The sequence below is a fragment of the Convolutriloba macropyga genome, chromosome 14 (genome assembly GCF_964194025.1).
Source record: "Convolutriloba macropyga chromosome 14, txConMacr16.3, whole genome shotgun sequence".
Classification (NCBI taxonomy): domain Eukaryota; kingdom Metazoa; phylum Xenacoelomorpha; order Acoela; family Convolutidae; genus Convolutriloba; species Convolutriloba macropyga.
In genome coordinates, this window is record NC_134481.1 from 31,604,321 (window position 1) to 31,623,074 (window position 18,754).

Consider the following 18,754-nt stretch of genomic DNA (forward strand, 5'->3'; position numbering starts at 1 on the left):
CCACAAAAATCGCACTATCAAACAACTATAATAAGTCCTTGTGCAATTGCAATAATTAGCGTTAATTGCTCCAAAAATTACCCTCTAAAACACCAAGAGAATAGCTCTCAAAGTTAGTGCGTAGCAACAACTATGCATTAATGTAACACATGCATAACCTCTTAAAACCATCATTAAAGAAAATCACACAAAGCGGCGAGAATAGAAGTCAAACTGCCTCACGTGAAAAAATGGGACATTTAAAAACGGAAATTTTGTTGAAAGACCAATTTATCGCTCCACTTCAGAAGAAAATCACACTGCAAACCTAATCAATTTCTGCAAACTTAACTACTATCAGCGTGATTAAAACCACCACTCTAATTCGACTTCTATCTGACATTAAAAAACAGACAGTTCACCTATACAACCCAAATCCTTTGATTGTGAGTACATTTTTCGCTGACTAGAAAAACCATAAAAGGCTAATAATAGCCCAGCTATCGTTTTACGGCTAGTAAAAACAAATTAGAGATCCAAGGATAAAAAATAGTCAGGCACTAGAACTTTGAGGCAGCTCGACTTAGTCAATTAGTTTGCAATTAAATTCTTATAAACGCAGGTGGAAAAAAATCGTGCCCAATATCAACATGTTTTATCACGCAATTATTCAAGTTCTTGCCTACTTAGTTGCCTTCTTAGGTCTAATTTTGCTTACGCTTCCTTGTCGCCCACTCGCACTAGTAAAATCTCATTTTTGATCCTTTCCCGAGTGTCGAGAAAAAGTGCCTAATTTTTACATGTTGATTCTCTAAATACGTTGGAACACAAACTCGACGATAATTCTGCATAAACAAAAATCTTCAGTAACTTAAGCATAATTATTGTTCATCGTTATCCATAGTTTATCGATGTCCAAATTTCTCATTGATTTTTTAAGGCAAACTCATTTGGAAATTCATTTTCGCCTAATAACTTTGCGATTTCAAGCTATCCCAAAATGTTGCAGAATCAAATCTGATATTTTGAAACCTATTTCTTTTTAAAAGTAGGAGCAAACAATCAGTGGTCTCTAATTAACTGTCACAAATGAAGGTAGCTATCCAGGAGACTGACCTGCATCTTTGAGATGGGCAATTTGGTGTTGCCAGAAGAATAATTTCCAAAGAACTTGTTCATCTCTTCGAAAGCATCTTGGCTCCACACAACCAGTCGTCCCACGTGTCCACCAGGTGCCAGCTTCAGCAGATTCAAGTGATCCGTAGACATCAGACTCACAGACGGGATGTTCCTATATCATCAATACCGTGACTTAGTATTTTAAAAAAAAATGAATCTCGGATGCTCGTTCTGGAATTCAAGTGGCAACTGTTTCCTCTCCATCGTATTCCCCAGTAGAATGTGTCCCTATACTTTTCATGCTTTTGCATCTTATCTCTATAGAGAAACATAGAAATATATCTCTATATATATATATACAATTGTAATTGTATGTTCACATAATCGTATGAAACCAAAATTGTTGAAAAAGGAAAAGAGGAGGAAACGAGTTCATGCCTTCGGTTTTAGCAAGGGATTGATTAAGGTACCTGAATGCCCTGGTGATTCCATTGTCGTTCTTGTAGATGACCAGGGGTCCCCTCTTCATCCTCCATCGCCTGTTCCTCATCTTTCCCTTAGTCCCTCTCATCCTCTTGCTCGCAATTGACTTCTCCACGTCATCATAGGCGCTGATCTTCTTCAGGAGAGCGACAGCTTCTTTGGTCTTGGTCAGACCTTCGATCTCATTCGCAATAACCATCGGGATCTCAGGCATCTTTCCAATCACGTGTCCTCGCGCTTCAACCTGAAAACAAACATGTTTATTGACAAAGTGACTTCGAAATTCTTATTTATATCTCGAACCAAATTGCGGTTCTCGATTAATGCCACATTTTCTCATTGACTTCTTCAGAGTCGCGTAATCTATACAAAAATCTATACAATATATAGCAAATTTTAACATATAAATTTTGATTGAATCGGTTGTTTGCAGTGATTCACAACATGGAGCGGAGATTGCGGTAGCGGTCTACTCGAAAGAAAGCATAGAATAATAACTTCTTTTAAAACTCATTGCATTTTGACTTAAAACTCAGACCATCTATATATGTTTATATATATTTCAAAGAATTATTAGCATGTTACTATTTGTAATGGCCTGTTTCACGTCTTATTGGTCTCTATGGGCGTAGGAAATAGTTGCTACAATTTGAGAACTTTCGAATGGCGTCTCAAACAATGTTTCCATTTAACTCAAATCGCCACACTATTTTTTTTTCTTTCGTACGAGAATTTCAATTACAAGATCTTACTGAGTTGCATTAGAATTAGGAGGCAACTTGAATGCCTTTCAGATTGGAAATTGTGTATAGTTAGAGAATTTACTTACAAGAGCTGGGATAGCAGTAGCTGCGATGGCTGATGCTACTGCGTACTGTCTCTGCTTCTGAGGTACTCTGTGGTGCCACTTTCTCCATGTGTGAGTCGGCGCAAACATCCTACCTCCTCGGCACATGTTACCGTATGCGGCCTGGCCTGAAATAATTACACAACGCATTAGCAAATCCACTCTAATCACGTTCCAGCACCTTATAATTGGTAAAACTTCCAATTTCGGATTTACTCCCTTCCCCACAAATGCCGTTTTTGACGCCCTTTTGGGTTACATCAAGAACAAATGTCAAAAATTTTAAGCCCAAAGCCCACTCAGAAACGGGATTTTCAATTCTCAATTTTTCCCGATAGTTTTGCATTGTTTTAAAAATTGACAAATGGTGCGAACGATGACATACGAGTGATTTCATTAAACGGGGGAAATAGAGTAAACGTACGAGTGAGTTTACAAGCGAAATGACCCCAAATGTTTTTTGCTCCATATATATTATATTATTGTGTCCTCATTTACATAGCTTCTAGAGTTATGGCCAGGTTTGTTGCCTGTTTATACAAAAATGAAAACGCGGGTTATTTGTGAAGTTCTAGGTTATTCACCTGATCGGTGGGTTCCACCACCCCTCACTCTGGGGATCCTAGCCACAGCTCGTCCAGTTCCCCAAGACTCTGCACTGGTCTGGTGTCCTGCCTTCTCACTCACAGCATACGGCTGTCGTCCATTCAGTCCAATGAGAGCGTGAACAGACACAACCACATCTGTCCTAATCGGAGCAGTGAACACATCAGGAAGAGTCACTGTGCTCTTGGTAGCCTTTCCGTCCATTCCGTACACGTTCACCTAACAAACAAAACGTCTTCGAATCTTATACAGCTGGTACGTGTGACAACGGCTCTCACGGTTTAGATAGGATTTACGTCACAACACAGCTCTTCAATTAAAATATAGATCATTCTGTAACGTTATTAACTAATTCATAAATTGGAATACTCGCCATGAATTGCTATCTACTAATTACTTGGCTAGTCCCTTGATTTTCGCCATGATCTCGGATAAGCTCTTAAACGTGAAAACTCAAAGGCCACAATTACAAACTAAAACAAAATGTCTTCATTTGGGGGATAGAAACTTTATAACAGCCCAATCTTTTTTCCTTCAACTTATTTGCGTCAATCCATAATTTTCCAGAGAAATACAGTAAAGAATTCTTGAAAAACGTAATCGAACCTCGAAGTGACTCAGCTTTGGCAATCTTCCAGAACCCAGGTTTAAACATCAAAAAAAGATTTTCGACCTGTTCATTCTTACTTTACACTTAAATAAATGATTTGAAGTGGAATCTCGTTTATTTAATTCAGAAGAGGTCGTTTGGCAGAGCAGGATAAACTCTTTATATCAGGCAAAGCAATTGAATACACTAACACTTTCTGTAATCTAGGAGTTTCCTTTCAATTGTTTTATCACCAAAAGCGTTGCAAACCTCATTACCGTCTATTGAATTCAATCGTTTTCCGATAAGGCCTCAACCTTTACACCGAAAATCTAATAAGATAAAGAAGCATTATTGGAAAGTAGAAAATATTCTGCAAAATCTCGGCGAGTGAGTGAATACACATTGACAAAAATGCTGTCCAAAAACTACTGTTCTTTGACCAACATAGACTGAAAGACTGTCCTTCAACACAGACGAATGATCGCAATGTATTATGGAAACTGTCTGTACAACTATTTTTGCTGCATGGAAGGCTGTCGTCATAAGTTGGAGGAAAGATGGTGCGTTGATAGATTTGGTGAAATACCTATTTTTTATCAGATCATCCTTTATTGTGCGTTCATTTTTGAACATATCAGCGCTTCAAAGATTTAACGCACTTATCCAAAAAACTAACCATCCCATTATTTCAAATATTTGTTGAAGATGAAGATCTTTTTTATGCACCATTTATCTTGCATTACCAAATTTAATATGAAACAGGACATAATGTTCCAGTTACAAAGTATCGCCCAATGTTTGCCTGTTTCTACATCGCGAAACCAGCTCCGACCACCATTAATACAACTTGAATCAAAATCGTTGCAAACCCAACCCTCAGACAATTTGTTACTAGTTCAAAATTGAAGACCACTAAAAACGATTGGAAATAATAAGAGATAAAAGGAGGTCATCATGGAAGCAAACATCTTCAAGATAGCAGCTCGTGTAGATAATGTTCAAGGCTTAATAATGTTCAGACACTTAACCGGGGATAACGCCGTCGAGGATACTTTTTAGTTATATCCATTGCTTATCATTTGACGGTGTTGAATATAACGTACTCGCAATATCAATTTTTTTATGATCCTTACATGTTCATAATTATCTTAGTCGCCCATATTATTAGTCAATTCCTACCATACAACAAAATTGTACATTTTGTGCTGGTATGTAGCAAAAAGCATTGATAAATGAAGATAATTCAATTTAAAACAGAGCATATGTTCTTTAAGCTACAATGAGAACAATTATCTCTCTCATTTTGTGAAACACTGTTGGCAATTGAAGGTACAATTGAGTCAATCTAAGTCTACCATTCTCAATATCACACTGATCTGTTGTTGGTGCTTTTTAGAACACTCTAGGTCAGTCCCATCAACGCATTGTTCTCTCTCTATCTACGCTCTAACTGAGAAACATACAGCCATATGTTGTAAAAGCACACACAACACAGGTGACAATGGTAACAATCACACAGTGGCTGTGTTGTATTACAAAATGTTGTACAATTTTCATGTAGCCTGTAGTATGAAACTGGACGATATAGGTGTAACTTACGGTAGGTCGCTTTGCTGCTGTAGTCATTTTCAGTTCTCTGAAAAAGATCAATTTTTAATTAACACACTAACAAAAGTGCGAACCAGCAGTTGCTTCTTCAATCTTTATGCCTCTCTTTAACACTGCCCCTCCCCCATAACTGCTCAACACGTAAACTAATCAAACCTTCCTAATTTAACGAGAATAATTTCACTTCTCGACTTTACACTGATTGTTGCATTTAACGGATTGGGCGAAATACTTCCTTACCACCATCTCATATTCCCAATCACATTTAAAAACATATGCATGTATAACGTCCATTAAATTATGACTGAAAAAATAAATGCTCAGGTTAAAAAACAAACGCACTAATTCAGCAGACAAAATTCGAAAAAAACATCGTTCAAATAAGTACAGACTCATACAGCGATCGAAACAGAAATCTACCACTTTCAAGTTAATCAGTTACAACGGCTTACACCGCAAAATACTTTTTGGCGTAAATAATAACATCCGATTATTTCCAAAAAAACAAACAAAGCACCTTGTATAAACATTTGTTCAGTAGAGCATGGTTACAGCAGAAACTGATATCATAATTGAGCCAGAGTTCGTACATAGCATCATTGTAATTATCACTCAGCACAATATCACCACTTAATTGCGGGCAAATTTTGTTAACAAGCAAATAGAAAGCATGAAATTTCGATTAATTAGAGCAAGTCTCACACACACAACTTTGAACAGCAGATACATTTTGGTTCATTTCGTTCTCACTTAATTTTCAATTCAGACATTTAATGGTAATCAAACAATTTAATTTCCATTGTGTCGACGCCTTTAAAAACAGAGAATTTAAATGGTTCATTATTTTTCCAAACTATCCTTCACACTTCAGATTTTGTAAATTGGTAATATGTAGGCTGAAAGATTTTGAATTGTTCGTTATGCATCATTTAAAGAGCCAATCCAGCCATCGCGTAGTAACTCTGCAAATGTTTCTGGGCTTCTGCTGGCAAAGTAGCGACTTGAGCCGCCACATTTGCATTTTGGAGAGAGAATTTCTTCAAGCTCTCTGCCAAGTACTTTCTGGGATCTGAGATCTGATTGGCGAATGGATCTGTGACGTGATCAGCTCCGAATACAAGGCGAGAGTAGGAGTTGTGATATCCTCCTTCATTCTCCGGGTCCATTTCCACAAAATGATCACCTAAATTCAACCTAAAGTCACCTAAAGTTGATCACCGAATCAACTTAAAATGATGCGCGATAATGAAACACTTCCCTAAATACTGGCAATGTCTTAATAAACGGATAGTCTAGCTCCACTTTAAAGAGCTGTCCTAATTTGAAAGAAACTTATCACAAGGCTGCACTTCAATTGTGTATGAAAATTTAATTGTGTAGGAAAAATCATGTTCAAAAAACAATAACAGGCAATAAACAACACCGACCTCCAGCACAATATACTTAATTATTAACCACTCGACTATCATTTTGATTTAGCAACACTTAACTTCTAAAAGAGCAATTCAGGTCACGAAACATCAAGCAGTCAAGCGTGAAAAGGTAATGAAAGTAACAACGTATGCAAAAATTTTGCATGAAAAAGACACAACTGCAATAATTACTTCAAACTTCGAGAGCAATTAAAAAGCCGAAAGAACGAGGGACCTTCTTAGGCCCTATTAAACGTCTGAAATTCCGAACAGGTCCACAAACGTCCAAAAGAGCTGAACAAAAATGAATTTTTCATATTTTCGAATTCTTTCAAAACTGACGAACAAAAAATCAATTGGCACCGAAGTGAATCGGTTCAAAACATTGAGTCAGCAATTCAAAGTGAAATCAAAAAGTGCTGACAATGTCTCGAAAGCAAAATGGAATTTTAAAAATACCAACAAATAAGCTTAAAACTTAAATAATTACTAACAACACCAGCGAAACTTAAATAAATCGAAACTCACTCGTTTTCATTATAGTCTAGTTAAAATCTTTCAAAATAAGAGCATGAAATAACTGGTTCAAGCAGCCGCCAGTTTTCAGAACATCTTGTCAAAAATTTGCAACCTACATTTCTTTTTGCAACACAGTTAGTGATTTAAAAGGACACTTCCCAATACTCCACTTCAGTTTCAAACATGAAGCAAAATCTGGCCCGCCTTTGCAAATGTCCAATTTCAGTTTTTCGCATTTATTCTCGCAGTTGTTCTCATGGACATTTTTTCACCAAAAGTTTCCAAAAACTTCTTCACCTCACGAATTTTTGGTACACCTTCTTGTGTGAAAAGAATCAAATTATAAAGAAAATCGAAACAAAAAGCAATGCCTATATGTCGCCGATAAGTGCTGTGCTCAATCTCCAGTGGTCAAAGAACTTAAATTATCTCGAGACAAAACATTAAGGAAACCAAACAAAAAGACTGAAGATTCGGTGATGGATTGCAGCTTTCGAAATAACGAATTTAATCATTAAACAACGGAGGCTGACAACAAAAATTAGTCTAAGGGGTACTGGACGAGGGGAGTTGAGCGTGTTGGATTGGGGGAGGGTGGATGTGAAATGGGGTGATGAGGGTTCAGACTCAAACAACCACCTTTCAGTCAATGATTTATGTCTCCTAAAAACAGTTTCGTCAATCGCATACTTAGAGACTAGTAAGGCGAAAGGCTCTAAGAGACCTCAGAAAATTATGCCCTCCGGTCTTCGCCTGTTTATTCCCTTTTTGAGGACAAAAAGTTAAATGGTCAGAAGAAAAAAACTATCTGTATTTTAAGGGAACTAAGGAGCTAAGAATCTCTAAGAAATCTCTAAGTCAATCTCTAAGAAACTTATAAGTATAAGTCTCCAAAACAGAATCTGTGAATCGCATACTTGAAGACTAGTGAGCTGAAAGGCTCTAAGAGCACTTAATGCCCGCTGGGCGCTACCTGTTTATCCCGTCTTTGAGGACGAGAAGTCAAATGCGTCAGAAAAATTGGTCGAAAAATCGCATAAAAAAGACCGACAGGACTAATATAATTGCTATACTTCGTTTGAGAGCAATTAAACAGACCATCGAAATCCGCTCAAAATACAAAACCTCTCACATACCACTGCACTCCTTAACTTTTCAAAAATGAATTTTTATCCACAGTGAACAACTAAAAATCAATGCCTGCACAGTTGACGTGCACAGATCCAAGATTTATTATCTTACCTGCACCGTCAACTTCTCTCTGATCAACAGGTAACTCAAACAGCGCAATCAGCACCTCTAATAACGCAGTCCACTTGTCAGCATACTTCGTATAAAATGGTCCGCAGTCAACTAGAATTTTGATCAGGCCTATCGAGTAAATTTTCTTTTCGACAACTCCAGTCAACTTCTGTGACTCTTTCAACATTAAAGATTCCACAATCATCCCAAATAACCCAGGTTGAACTGCTTCTACGAAATTGACTAAATGCTCTGCGCTGACTTTAGCTGCAAACAGTCCAAAGAACTGTAAACTGCACTGAACAAACTTCGTAGTTTTGGCTCTACTCAAACGTGTGAAGATCATCTGCAAAACTTGAGGTATGTATGCCTCCAGCAAAACAAACGGTACCGTTTCAATCATAGCGTTTAAAAGCCTAAAACCATGCTGATCGTTGGATTTGGAATTGACCAATTTTTGGAAAATGCCGAGCAAGTTTTTCACATTTTCTTCATTCGCAACCGTTTTCACGCAATTCCTGAGATAGGCTCTGAGAAGTCCAACAACAGCCGGAATATTTCCATGTCTTTCCCATAATTGCGCATTTAACAAGAACGGGAACAAACTCATGTAAAAGTCAGGTGCGTTTCCACGATTCATGTCCATCATCAGGGTAAGAATTTGGAACATGTAGGGTAACAACTCAAGAATATCTTTCATCAATATTTGCTCGAAGTCCGGCAAAAGCGAACTTTCGAAAGTAGCCACGGCATTATCACTTGAGGCACCGCAGTAAATCTTGATACACACAGCAATGGTTTCAAAAAGGTAATGGATAAACAAAGGTTTTTTAGGATTAGCTATGACATCTTTTAGTTTCTTGGACACAACTTCAAATATTTGCCCCAAAAAGGGAAGCATTTTGGCCTGTAAGAAACTACACAACCTCATTAAGCACTTCATCGCGTGTTCATTTTCTTCGTCAGAGGTCGTCAAAATTTGGCACAAGCCTGAAATAATGTCTGTTAAGTAATTCTGCAAGTCATCGGGCGTTAACAAAGTTGATACAACTGTTTGATTTGGGTTCTTCAAAAGTAACAATTTTTCAAGACAAATAGCTGAATAAGTATGGACAACTGCACTTTCAGCTTTTAAATGGGCAGAAATAGCAGGTAAACACTTAACAAGAACTTCCTTCAGCATATGATTTCTGAAGGTGACCATGTATTTCAAAGCATCAGCTCTAAGAACTGGAAATTCACTCAGGGTTTTCAACTCAAAGAGTTCTTTGGAGACAACGTTAACAAAGAAATCGGAAACATTGACCAGTTCGCGTACTTGTGTGGTTCCAGATTTCTCAGTTTTGGATTTGGTCGCAAGATTTGTAACCAGAAAAACGGCAGCATCTTTGCTCTTCCAATTACTTTTCGGATTCGAATTGAACTGATCGACCATAACATTGACAAACTCCGCAAATAACTTTGAAACTGGAGCTTCGAAAAAACGACAAAGACCTTTGACAAGATCACAAGCAGCACGACGTCTAGTATCGATATCCGAACCCTCTATATCTCGACGAACGTATTCTTCTGGGTTCATTTCAAACAACTCTTCGTCCGATTCTCTAAATTGGATATTTGTGATGACGACTTGTTCACATATACTCTTGAGCACATTTTCCTCTTCAAACAAGGCTTTGTATTGTGCCTTCTCACAAACACAAGTCAAGAAATTCATTGCATTGCTGACTAAGATGTCAAACTTTGGATTTAAATCTGTTGATGTCAGTAATTTCCAGGTCGACGTTACAAAAGTAGGCAAAAACGATGCAAACTCCTCGTCATATTTGGTAGCATACATTGATACAACTTCACAGATTTCACTTTTCAACAATTCTGAAGTTCCCGGCTCATCCCTACTCGTACCGGGCAAGTTCGGGATCTGAATTTCTAGTAACTGATGCAACCTCGACATCCAAAGTTCTAATCGATCCTCAAACTCTTCAGGGATGTCTTGATAACTCAAACTGAAAAAAATCTGAACAATCAGGTATAAACAATGGTAAACATTTGCAGCTTCTGCACCAGTAATTTTTAGACTAGAATCGAAAACCCTGACAAAGAATTCTGTCAAAGGAATGGCAAACGTTACAAGGACATGTTTAATTTCAGTCCAGAGTTCTTGGCTTTTCATTTCAAATCTGTATCGACGGAACAAACTGTTAGCAGTGAGCAGAATTCCATTGACGACCACAAAATCCTCACTGTTGAGCCTTTGTATCATTTCATTCATTAAATTTTGCCATTTTTGAGGGAAATCTTCCTTGCCGATGATAGCTACAGCTTCACCGAACTGTTTCTGAATTTTAACGTTACAAGTTGTCATAACTCGGATTACTTCATTTTTGATCAAAATTCGATCATTCTCCGAAATTTTATCAGCTATATTTCCACTGACGTCGTCAACTTTCCAGTTTCGCTTGATGAAATTCTTAAAGCAAATCACAGCAGCGAGTTGTATGTTCTCAGATACGTTTGGGGTTTTAAGAGCACTTAGGAGGAGTGACGAATAGCCTTCGGAGGCCTCGTTTGAGTGGAGGAAATCCTCGGCTGCTTTTCTAGTATCATAATTAGGCGAAGTTGTCTGTTCCAAATACTGACATAGAACAGTCAAGGGGTCATTTGGGGTTGCCATGTTCAAACTGAAACAACATTCTCACTACATTACAATCAAATCTAAACTTTTGTTCATTAATTTAGCAACTAATCACTTCTCAACATTTCACTGGATTGTTACTTCGGTACAATACATTAGGTGCGAGGAGTCATGAGGACGCCAATTTTACCATTAGAAATCGTAATCCATAATCCCATCAATAATCTATAAATGGGATTACGGTTCTTCATCTGTGATGCATATTCTCTGGTGCTATTGGTGGACAGTGGGACTACGAAAAATTGGGAAATTTAGCCTAATCGCTTAAATCTGATCGGGTTAAAAACCGGACGGGTTGTCGGCTAAAATTCTCTATTATTGGCTGTCAGCCAAAATCACTGTTGGCCAATTCAGCTATCACTATATTATGGATACAACCATATCCCTACTTTTACGAAGCCAGATTGAAAAATGCTGACCTCCGTCGAATCAGGAGAATGAAAAGATAACTTGCGAAATTCAATTCAAACAGCAATTCAATCCACTGCAATGCAAGTACAATTAACTTTCAGACTTAATTTTGCACTGAACAACAGATTAAATTAGACATGTGCGCTATTTGGATGAAATTACGCAGTGACAATGCAGGCGCCTCCTGCCTTTTTGATCTTCTGCTCAGCTGTCTTGCTGAAGAATCTGGCCTTCACAATCATGGGGGTTCTAGATGGCACCATTCCTGTTCCTAGCACTTTGAAGTACCCGTGGTTGAGCACGTTGACTACAGGCGCCTTCTTGTTTCCTAAAAAGTCTCACAATTGACAAATAATCTTGAGAAATAATTAGTTGTTGTCTGAATACCCCCGCATTCAAGCCAATTCCAGACTTCAACGACCGTTTTCAAAAACAAAGATTTTCAAAAGAACCGATTATAGATCATATAATAGCTTCTAGGATCAACAAAATGATGATCGTTTTTTTACTCTCTACGATGCGTAGACTGTTTAAATTTGACTAAAAAAAGTCTGCCTGCTATAAATGTTCCTCCACTTTGAGAAAATATTGGAGCAGTACAAAGTTGCAAAATAACTTCAGGACATCATTCACTTGATCGAGGTCCACATTCGTCATAAAATTGACAAAATCTAAAAACTATCAACCTAATCGATTAAAAATTGTCCTCTGATTGTTATATTGTAAATTTTTAATTCAACAGTCTAAACTGTTTACTATCCAAAAGACGTCCAAACAGTTGATACTAATAATTGTGGTTCATTAAACATAGCCGGCAGATGGCCGGAATAGCTGCGAAATAGACTTGCGTGCCGTATAATAGAGATGGAAACATACTGATCTAAGTTGAAAAAAACCGACGCCGCTCAAAAAGCTATGTAAAAATCATTCAGCGATAAATTAATAAAGTTTCTTTATAAAGAAGACTCTTTATTAAGGTTCTTTATTACAAATATGAGTTCCTTTGACCTTAATTTATAATTCAAATAAAACTTAAGTTTAAACGTGCATTTCATTGAGTGAGGTAAGTCACCTATGATCAAGATCTAATCACCCAAACAACTTTAGAACTTTTGCTAAAGAGAGTGAGAAATGACGTCACGCACGCAAAAACCATTAGTGGGAACTTTCAGCTTTGATGTGTGGACAAATGTAAAACGAAAAAAGAGCGTCAGACGAAACAAAAACAGAGCCGGAAGAATTCCGGAATCGACTCGACGAAGGAACTTAACAAAAAAGCTGTCTTAACGAGCAAGATTTGACCTTTGATATCATTGGAAAAGTTTAAAAATAAAAACATGACATCATTCAATAACAATACAAAAAACCGCACGTAATTAAACAATAAAGCATAAATTTGACCAAAAACTCACTGAAAATTTGATATCGCAAATTTTTTTCTTAACATTTGTTAACGTTGAAAAATGGCCAAAACCCTCTAAGATGGTCAAGTACTGAAAAGACCGAAAAACTGACAGCGTTAAATACTTTGATGAAGTAAAGCAGAATACTATTCTCAAATAAAACTAACTCCACAAGCAACTCTTAGCGCAATAACACATGGTGAAATCATGAGGCAGATTTCTTAGAAACTAAAATGATTTTTTAAACAGGATACTTGAGTTTAGCACTCAAGATTCTTGTTTCGGAGCGATAGAAGTTAAGACAAAAAGTAGATATTATTCTCCAGTTGCAAATATCTCAGGCAAAATGAGTTCAAAAATACAGCCATCTTCCTGTACGAATAAAAGAAGTGAAAACAGAGTTCAAAGGAAACAGAGTGAAAACAATTTCCAAAAACATGTTGAAATAATTTTAAAATTGCACTTCTGAAATTTTATTGAATTTTAAAAACTCAACACCCATAAACAACTCTGTTTTTAATGAAAATCCCTAAGGGTGTAAAAAAATCTAATAATTAGAACCAACATACAAACAAAAAGGATGAAAAATAGACAAAAACTGGCAAAATAGGATTATAATGTATAAAACTTTATAGAAACAAGGATACCTCACATTAGAAAGAGGCGTTCAATGCATTAAATATCAAAAGAAAGTTGCCATATGCATCGATTTTTGCAAATAAGTCCTCTTAAAGATCCAAAAAAGCAGAAATAGATGAGAAAAACAGAAATCAACTAAAAAATTGGAAATTTGTGCCCATTTTACACTTGGAACGCATTGTTAGGCTCTCAAAATACTGTAGTAATAAATTCAAGAGGGTTTCATAATAAATCAGCATTGACAAAAATTTATTTCCACCAATTTACAAACATAGCCCGCAGATTGCCGGAATAGCTGCGAAAGAATAGACCTGCGTGCCGTAAAATTAAGATAGAAACAGATTTGGAAAAAGTTATCGCAGCCAACTTTTATTCAAAGGGGTGTACATTTGAGAATAATTTTGGATGCAAAAACTTTTGACGAACAAGAAGTTCAAACCCCCAACTCCTGGCGTAAGAACCGGCTGCACTAACCACTAGGCTACACGTCCCTTATGCTCTCTTAAATTACAAAGAACTTTGTTTTAGCAACAGGCATAAATTCTGAATGCGACCAATTTAGGTCAGGCGAAAAGCAAGAAATCAAGCATGAAAAAGTGACTGAACCGTGAGGCGACAGAATGTTCTAGAACAAATTGTAAAACGAAAAAAAGCGTCAGACGACAAAACAAAAAAAAACCAAGAGCACCGCAATATAGCTCCACTCAGCTTACGGCTTCGCAGCTATAACAAAAAATTGGCCAATTGGACGCAAAAACAGCTTAAAACGGTAATATATATGCTCCGTTCTGTCGAAACAATTTTCAAAGTCGAAAAGTCATTCATTTGACGCAAAGAACTTCTCTCGTCCAGCAGAAATCTGTTAACCGTGAGTTTTTCTGCTTTTAGGTTGAAATGCCGCATGAACAAAACTACTTCCTGTAAAAAACAAGGACCGATAGAAAGCCGATACTCTTCTTCGAGTCTTAAGAAAACGAGAGCACCGCAATATAGCTCCGCTAAGCCAACAGCTTTGCAGCTATAATCAAACATTAAGGTTAACAACTTAATAACGAACTAATTAAAAACCGATTATGAAATTTAAAATTTACCTTCGCAAGCTTTCTTGTCCTCCTCAGGAACCAAACTCCACAGCTGGTCGATGTTGACAGTTGGACAATGTCTAGGGTTCTTTTTCAAGTGGAAATTCCTCATTCCAACTTTGCCAAAGTATCCAGGGTGGAATTTGTCCATAAGGATTCGGTGATGATGCTGTCCACCGGCCATACCTCGACCACCAGGGTGCTTTCGGTGCTTACCAATTCGTCCATGTCCGTGGCTCACGTGTCCCCTCATCTTTCTGCATTTCTTCTGTCTGTTTCCGGCCTTCATTTTCAGCAAATTAAAGATCTGAAAATTGTTTCTGGTGTTAGATGGTTCAGAACAATCAAGAATAAATAGCACAGAAGATAAACTTGACATAGCCAAAAAGAGTATTCAAAAAATCCAATTTGCTCGCAAAAATTAGTGAATAAAACAATTTACAAAGTGTAGGGACAATTTATTAATTCAAAACGACAATTCTATTAACGAAGGTACTGCTCTACTAGTTCAAATGTTAAGGCACAATTCAGATTAGCTCCAATTTCAATTGTTGTGACCTGTACAGAAATTTAAAATTTATATTTCTGGGGTTAAGAAAGAACTCTGAGAATGACTAATAACGATTTAAGCTTCATCATAGGAGCTTTGGTAAAGATCTCAATTTTTCTATATCTAAAATGTTGAAATCTTCGGAATCAGTGTTATCGTCTTCGTCGCTAAGAGATATCGTCTGTTTATTCTGAGGCCTTGTAGCTCGACTTGATGAAATCTGTCCAGCTGGCTTGCGTGAGTTGAAAACAAGTTCGTTTGAATCAACATCTTCTTGCTGTCTAGTGCCGTTTCTTATATGCTGGTGTTGGGCTTCCAGTGATGATTTAACATTGCCGAAAACTCCTGAACCATAGCCATCCGAGTTTCTTGTTTTCGACACTTGGATACCATTCAGGATACCGTGCTTTGCAAGATACTGTTCAGTTGCAAAACTCAAGTTCGTACATCTCTCCTCAAACACGTCAGAATTTGGCATGCTATTTTGCGAATTGGCTCCATAATGATTTACAGGAGCGGCATGAGGTAAGTAATTGTATTCATACAAAAATGAAGTCGACGACACTGACCAGGGAGCGCTTTTCTGTGAACTGGCGGTATCAGACTGTTGGTACTTCATCGCTATGGCATTTGCAGCCATCGATAGGTCAACAATGTTTACCCTATTGGCACTGAACGGTTTTGTTTCCGAATGAAGCACAAATGAACTGTCTTGAGTCGCTACAGAAATTGGAGGTATTTGGTTTTCTTTCGTATGTGATAAATCGTTTGTTCTTTCTTCTCTTGGCGGCTCCAGCAGATGTAGATTTCCAGTTCTGTTGTCTACTGCATGAGTTGGTTCCAGCGAAGTTCTTCGTTTCTCCTGAGGTTTAGATGGACTGTTTATAATAAGAGCATTTGCAATTTGTTGATTAAGTTTATCAATTTGCTCTTGCTTGGTACTTAACAATGATCTATTAGGTTTGTCCCTCTGCGAATCACTATGGTCCATGACAACTGAGTTCAGACAATTAACCATTTGCACTTCACCTTGTTGTATGTCAGTATCATTCATGATGTCCGATATTCGAGCTTCGGTCTCATCCCCAGTACCCTCTTCCGATTCAACTGTCGCATTGTCGCATTCACTATCTACGAAACTTGGCATTTGTACATGTGATATAACTAGGTTGTCATGACTGCAATTATCCTCCTGAAGAGGTACTGAGTTGGGATCGATAGATGCCCATGTTTCTTCATCTCTCGAGGCCTGAGCTTTTGAATTAACCGAGCTTGAATTGTTAAACGGTGCTGTCAAGTTTCCATTTGACGATTCCATCATAACACTCACATTTGTGGACTCAGCTGGAGATGTTTGAGCTGATCTTGTGGCTACAGTTCGGTTGATATGTTCTGGAATTGCAATATTTTGAGCTTTGAGCAACGTTTGAATTTGGTTCTGAAGCAATTCTAGCTGCTTACGCTGTTGTTCCAAGCTTGAATTCATTTCGTTTTTATCTGACTTGCAAGACGCACATTCCGAGTGAGCAGAGATTTTACGTCTTCTTTCGTCATTCTGACCTTCTAACCGCTGATCAAGGTTTATATCTGATTTATGGGCGTTCCTCTGGACTGACGTATGATTTGATGACCTTTCAGTGACATTTGTTGATGACTCAATGGGATCTAAGGGTGGTTGCTTTGTGATATGTTGTCTGGTGTATACTACCATTCGTTCTAAAGAGGAATCGTGGTCAGATGAACTTTTGGAGAAGAATCCTTGATCCTGTTCCATGCTATCTGATTTGTTCAATTGATATGACGTTTGTGGTTCCCAAACTGACACCTCAGGTACACTCTCAGTCGCACTAATTCGATGCTTGAACGATGAATGAGGTACAGGCGCTGATTGAGGACACGGTGGTAGAGATTCAGTAGTTGGACTGCAGGGAGCGATAGAAGAGAAATCCTGAACAAAATGAGGCGCTTTAGAATCCAGAAGACGTGTCGAACTGCTGATTGTTCGCACCGCTAAATCTGCAACTTGATGGATAGGAGACATCTCTACTAAACTGAGTGGAAAGTATATAAAAGTCGAGTCCGCTTTACTATTGGACTCTTTGAACAAATTGAGCTCCTCCTGGCATTGGAAAACCTTGTACGAACTGGATGACTCAATTTCGCTGCACTCAAAGAACGAGGGCTTTCTTTCAGTTGTCATGTAGCATAAAGCGAGGAACCCATGAGCTCCATCATTTTGTTTATTTGCAAGAGCGCACGACTTTTGGTATCTGGCCAGCGAAGCCCAAACACTAACATCACAAGAAGATGTCACTCCACTTATCCAAACTCCAACTAAGGGCAGAGTATTAACCTTCGGATCAGACTCAAGCAGCAATAATAACTTTCTTGTTTGGTCCATAGTCAGATAACCATGTTTAGCACCACTTTGTAGTGCAGACAGGTTGAGCGGCCCCGATAAATTTCTAGCCAGAGCAGTAGGAATTATAGGAACGTAATTCACAGGTTTCATATTGAAAGATGTCGCAGGAGCTATTATGTTCCAGTTCAGTTCAAAGCACAGTTCGCCAAACTGGTCCGTATAAGTGCATAGACAAAAAGTCTTGAACAAGTTGTGAATTGACAGCGATCCTTCAGCATTTGAGAGATAATGCTCAATATCCTTGACAGCTTGAGCAATTAGCTTATTTGTTGGCTGAGGAGACTGCTCTGCAGCTGCCCGATTGACCATCAAAACAGGAACAACCAAGTCATCGGGCAGTTTGGATGAAGGTTGCGGCCATTGTGTACTATTCGAGTTATAACCACCAACATATATGCCAGGATCAAATCGATTGATCACAATTTTAATTTCATCATCTGAGTCGTGAGAGGAAAGACTGCCCAAGAATAGACCCTTGAATACTGCTGATTTTGAAGACCTATAGAAGGCACTAGAACTTGAATATGCTAGTCGTACAGCCCTTTCCACTAAATTGAGATTGATGTCTTTAAAGTACGAAAATGAGGATTCGATTTCTGTTCCAACGCATCGCCTGTCCCAAAGAATATTTGAACACTTTGGAAACCCTGTTGAAATTCTCCTGTCAGCTGCTGATTGAAAATACGACCCCGAAGGTTGCATTGTTTCGGTTTCGAAACTAAACTATTTGCTAGACTGGAAGTAGATACATTACAGATCTGAAATATGATTTTAGCTTTAATGAAATCCTGAGAGTCTACGGAAAAACAAATTGACTCTTTACCGTATCTGGCCCAAATAATGGTTTAAAGCAACACCAGCAAATCCTTTGGACTTTCAAAAGGATCCACAACTAATTATCTAACTTTCGCAAATCTAAACAAATAATAATAAAAATAACAACAGAAATAACAACAAAAATAACAACAGAGTCAGCACCCAAGGGAAGGAATGTTACCGGAGTTTCAGTTTTGTCAAAGAGTTTATTTCAGTTTACTAAAATTTCTGCAAAGTACACAAAGACAAGACAATCTCCGTGCACACATTTTCAGGATCGTAAACTTCGGTGAAGAAATTTGTGTAGACTTCTGATGACAACAGTACTT

At 37.8% G+C, this 18,754-nt stretch overlaps 4 protein-coding genes across 4 annotated transcripts in view; all 4 read right to left on the reverse strand.

Annotated features, from left to right (window-relative positions):
- Positions 1-18,754, reverse strand: part of LOC142353321 (large ribosomal subunit protein uL4-like) — a 152,407-nt gene that overhangs the window by 6,187 nt on the left and 127,466 nt on the right. The window contains exons 2-6 of the mRNA XM_075405554.1: positions 5,226-5,264; positions 3,013-3,253; positions 2,411-2,556; positions 1,569-1,825; positions 1,096-1,270 (exon numbers count right to left, since the gene is read on the reverse strand). Coding sequence (XP_075261669.1) covers positions 1,096-1,270; positions 1,569-1,825; positions 2,411-2,556; positions 3,013-3,253; positions 5,226-5,252 — 846 coding nt within the window. The 5' untranslated portion in view covers positions 5,253-5,264. The remainder of the gene's footprint in view (positions 1-1,095; positions 1,271-1,568; positions 1,826-2,410; positions 2,557-3,012; positions 3,254-5,225; positions 5,265-18,754) is intronic.
- On the reverse strand, positions 5,511-11,084 carry LOC142353659 (exportin-2-like). Its single transcript, XM_075405957.1, has 2 exons — positions 8,408-11,084; positions 5,511-6,417 (listed from the first exon to the last, which is right to left on the reverse strand). Exons 1-2 carry the CDS (start codon positions 11,079-11,081, stop codon positions 6,164-6,166), a joined length of 2,928 nt encoding a protein of 975 aa, XP_075262072.1. The 5' UTR covers positions 11,082-11,084; the 3' UTR covers positions 5,511-6,163.
- Positions 11,549-14,964, reverse strand: LOC142353420 (large ribosomal subunit protein uL15-like). Its single transcript, XM_075405653.1, has 2 exons — positions 14,647-14,964; positions 11,549-11,841 (listed from the first exon to the last, which is right to left on the reverse strand). The coding sequence occupies exons 1-2, from the start codon at positions 14,924-14,926 to the stop codon at positions 11,672-11,674; spliced, it is 450 nt and encodes a 149-aa protein (XP_075261768.1). The 5' UTR covers positions 14,927-14,964; the 3' UTR covers positions 11,549-11,671.
- LOC142353419 (uncharacterized) lies at positions 15,026-18,417 on the reverse strand. The gene has a single exon (XM_075405652.1). It carries the CDS (start codon positions 18,309-18,311, stop codon positions 15,273-15,275), a length of 3,039 nt encoding a protein of 1,012 aa, XP_075261767.1. The 5' UTR covers positions 18,312-18,417; the 3' UTR covers positions 15,026-15,272.

What these genes read in the sequence shown, in the direction of transcription:
- LOC142353659 (XM_075405957.1), bottom strand. Translation starts at nt 11,081, where the DNA reads ATGGCAACCCCAAATGACCCCTTGACTGTTCTATGTCAGTATTTGGAA. An exon ending in GAGAGAAGTTGACGGTGCAG is followed by an intron (nt 6,418 to 8,407) that starts GTAAGATAATAA and finishes GGTTGAATTTAG; the next exon opens with GTGATCATTTTGTGGAAATG.
- LOC142353420 (XM_075405653.1), bottom strand. Translation starts at nt 14,926, where the DNA reads ATGAAGGCCGGAAACAGACAGAAGAAATGCAGAAAGATGAGGGGACAC. An exon ending in GGACAAGAAAGCTTGCGAAG is followed by an intron (nt 11,842 to 14,646) that starts GTAAATTTTAAA and finishes GAGACTTTTTAG; the next exon opens with GAAACAAGAAGGCGCCTGTA.
- LOC142353419 (XM_075405652.1), bottom strand. Translation starts at nt 18,311, where the DNA reads ATGCAACCTTCGGGGTCGTATTTTCAATCAGCAGCTGACAGGAGAATT.